The 3,542-nt window shown below is 38.7% G+C and overlaps 1 protein-coding gene across 1 annotated transcript in view; it reads right to left on the reverse strand.

Moving 5' to 3' along the window:
* LOC107687528 (amyloid beta A4 precursor protein-binding family B member 1-interacting protein-like) overlaps nt 1–1,613 on the reverse strand; it is a 13,940-nt gene extending 12,327 nt beyond the window's left edge. Inside the window, exons 1-2 of the mRNA XM_016484902.1 lie at nt 1,362–1,613; nt 313–390 (exon numbers count right to left, since the gene is read on the reverse strand). Coding sequence (XP_016340388.1) covers nt 313–390; nt 1,362–1,571 — 288 coding nt within the window. The 5' untranslated portion in view covers nt 1,572–1,613. The remainder of the gene's footprint in view (nt 1–312; nt 391–1,361) is intronic.
* Between the last annotated feature and the right edge of the window lie 1,929 nt (nt 1,614–3,542).

The following is a 3,542-nucleotide window of genomic DNA, read 5'->3' on the forward strand; positions in this document are numbered from 1 at the left end:
CCCCGATCTGACTGATGTTATTACTCTTTTAGAAATGGATCAGTGTGGTGGATGTCCTCTCATCTATCTACCTAATGCAGTCAGCATTTTCTACCCCACAGCATTGAACGATGCCATGAAAAACATCTATATTTTTGCAGTTAAATGACTCACATTCTTGATAAATGGATTTAGGAACGGTCTCCAGTTGTTTTAGAATAGCCAAAGCCAGCATGAATCAACATGAGCAGTGCCTGACCAATAAATAATATACTTGACATCATTCAAGTCCATTCAAGACGGAAAAATGATTAAAACAACTGTATCTCTCACCTTTTTCACTTTGGCCTCCTTTAGCTTCTCCAAAGCAAGCTTGATCTTATCTGCTTTCATCTGTTCCTCTAGTTCTTCCTGAGGGGGAACAAAATGATGTTTGTGGTTTCATTGCCTTTCATTTCATAACGTCAGTGTGACGTTAAAGTAGGGTGACCATACGTGCCATTTTCCCAGGACGTGTCCTGGGAAAATGGCACGTATGGTCACCCTACTTTAAAGGGCTCTGCATATGGGAAATGCAAGGTTTACTTTGACTCTCTGCAGATTAAATATAAAAATGACAATTGAAGACGGTATAGTGTTGTCTGGTTTTGCAGTCTGAGGTCAGAGAATCTTAACAGAAATAGAAACCTCAGATGAGGCTGATTTTGAACGCTCAACAGTATACAAAGTGTGTTGACTCCGATAGAGTTAATGTTAGCATGATGCTAAGCTAGTAATGTGATTAATTAGAATTAAATACATACAAATAGTTTAATGTTTGTACAATAGCCTATATTCCAAAATATCACCAGGCATTCTGGGATCCAAAGAAGGATGTACGTAATGCTATCCTTCTTGGAAGGCAATATAATTATGCTGCCCAACTTGTAGAACAGCCTTCACATCGGTGAAGTACAAGTACATCTGTAATGCTTTCAAGTGCTTGTTAGGTATCTCACTTAAGGTTTTAAAACAGAGCTGATCTACATTATAAAAACGTCTGGATATCTCCTGTTGTACATTCTGCCAAGCACTGGTCTAGACATAAAATAACATTCAATGAATATCCGGCTGAGCTAACATTGCAATCATGAGGATAATTACATTTTATGGTTAAGCTTTTTTACATGCTGAGTAGAAATGGATATTGTAGACATTCATAAGGTTCATACTTCATAAAGTTATTGCAGTTTTACACTGTTGGCTGCACTTAAATTCAATTATAATTGCTCACATCTGTTGTTTGGCCTGGTTGTGTTAAAATAAAGCCTGTAACCTTCAACTATGTACACGTTAACCACATGAGGCCTGAGGGTGTGCGAACCATTCAGAAAGAGACTTACTTTTGATGGTTTGGAGGCGGGTGGTAGGGGCGGAGCTGCAATGGAGTTGGAGAAAGTTGCAGGTCTAGAGGTGTCAGTTGACGCTAGGAGGCTAAAATTACTCTGAGGCTGGGAGGGTATTGGGGCAACTGGGACTGACCCCGTAAACGTATCTCTTTCTGTGGCAAACTTTTCTTCCGTGGCACTGATATCTGCCACCAGATCAGCCATCAAGGCGTCCAAGTCATTGTCTTCCAGATCATGCAGAGATGCTTTAGAGGTCACAATGTGAACAAAATAAAAAAAAAATGTCACATTGTTGACAACAATGGGGGGGGGGGACAAAATATAGCAACCTGATCTTATCAAGTATTTAAGGTGTGCTATTTATTTATTTTTATTTATATGTAAAACGTGATACAAAACATAAGATTTATAATAATAATAATAATAATAATAAGCATGAAGGTCCACCCAACCCCATCACTGAGACTTAAGTAGAACATATGAAAATGTACAAAGGAGATACAAAGTATGAACACACAAATAAGCCACCAATTCATTAAAATGTAAAATATTTACAAATTTCCATGAGATTATGTTGGATATTGTGGCCACAAATAAACAATTTCCCACCAAATGAGCAGCCAGGATTTAAAGGTGCAATAGATGATTGTCTTCAGAAACATTTTTTGTTATGCTGGTTGAAAGTCTCTTCACATCATGATAGCAATCATTAAGTTAAGTGGTCTAAATGTGTTTATCTGTATTTATATATTCTGTGGAAGGCGTAGGACCAAGAAATGTTCGTCCAATCAAAACGCTCGGTCCGTGCATTATAATTGGCTTTCCTACCTGCCTGTCAACTTATGTATTAGCATACCTCTGCGCACCCTGCTCGCGCAGACAGGATACGTCATAAGCACGTTCACGTACGCTATGCAGACATCGAGAATGGCAGACAAACATCAACAACCTGATCTTCCTTCCTGGTATTGTAATACTTTTACTAACTGTGCTATAAAGTTTTCTCACCGATGAATGACACATGATGTATTGTAGTAATGTTGTCTCTGGTCGTCTGGTGTGCGTATGCGTTCAGGGGGCGTGGCTTTGGACGGCGATTAGTTTTCTCACAGGTGAATGACACATGATGTAGCCCAGCGATTCCCTGCTCCCTACTCCCTGAGAAATGAAGTTTACTTCACTTCAGAACATTCATTTACGGATTTGTGCTGCGCAGCGTCTTCACACACAGACAAAACTTACTAGAGAAGTGTGAAGTGTGAAATAATATACCTCTGTAAATAAATGCGAGGACTGGAATTGGGTACCTCTGATGTAGCCTATTGTAGTAATGTTGTCTCTGGTATTCTGGTCTGTGAGCGTATATGCGTTCAGGGGGCGTGGCTTTGGACGGTGATTGCAGGGAGGGTGGGACGTTCGCTTTCAGTGCTATCAGGCTAAAGTTAGCATTTTCCAAGATCTCCTACTGCACCTTTAACCCTAACCCCTGAATAATATATTAAACATATTAACATGAATGATAGCTTGAATCATGCAGTGCCATATGCTGTTTCTTTTCTAAACAGTCAGACTGACAAAATGTCCTAACTTTATGCGATGTGATACGACACTGTGAATAAAAGGTCTTCTCCAATGTTAATCAGTTTTTTTAGCGATTAACAGCTAATTTTTTTCTTTTTTTATATTAACATAACATTACAATTTTACAATATTGTAATATTAAATATAGTATTCAGGCAGACATATTTATTTCTTTTATTTCTATTAGATTAGTCTTTAGGGCTACTAAAGTGATTCAGTCAAGAGCAGTGCGTGATTTTCTGTATTTTCTGTCTTAACATCAATGTCTCGGACAATAGCAACTAAATTAGGCTGCTGTCCCTTTAAAACCGGATACACGGATGCAATGTACTGATACACGTCCAGTATTCTCCCAACTGTTTATGTTCACATCACACGTAACCGAGTGTGTTTACATGAATACTCGTAAAAACAGACAATTCGACATCATTTTGTGTGTATTTCTCCATTCATGAGACGCGAGAGAGTAGGTTACTCTCTGCGCTCAGAAAACCGGACCGAATTGAGTTCTCTTTTGCTTCGTCAGATTTATCCACATGTCTGCTCTTCTCTTACTTCCCGATATCAACATTTTTAATGTTTTATGAGAGGTGC

This window comes from Sinocyclocheilus anshuiensis, unplaced genomic scaffold, assembly GCF_001515605.1.
Source record: "Sinocyclocheilus anshuiensis isolate Anshui unplaced genomic scaffold, SAMN03320099.WGS_v1.1 scaffold870, whole genome shotgun sequence".
Classification (NCBI taxonomy): domain Eukaryota; kingdom Metazoa; phylum Chordata; class Actinopteri; order Cypriniformes; family Cyprinidae; genus Sinocyclocheilus; species Sinocyclocheilus anshuiensis.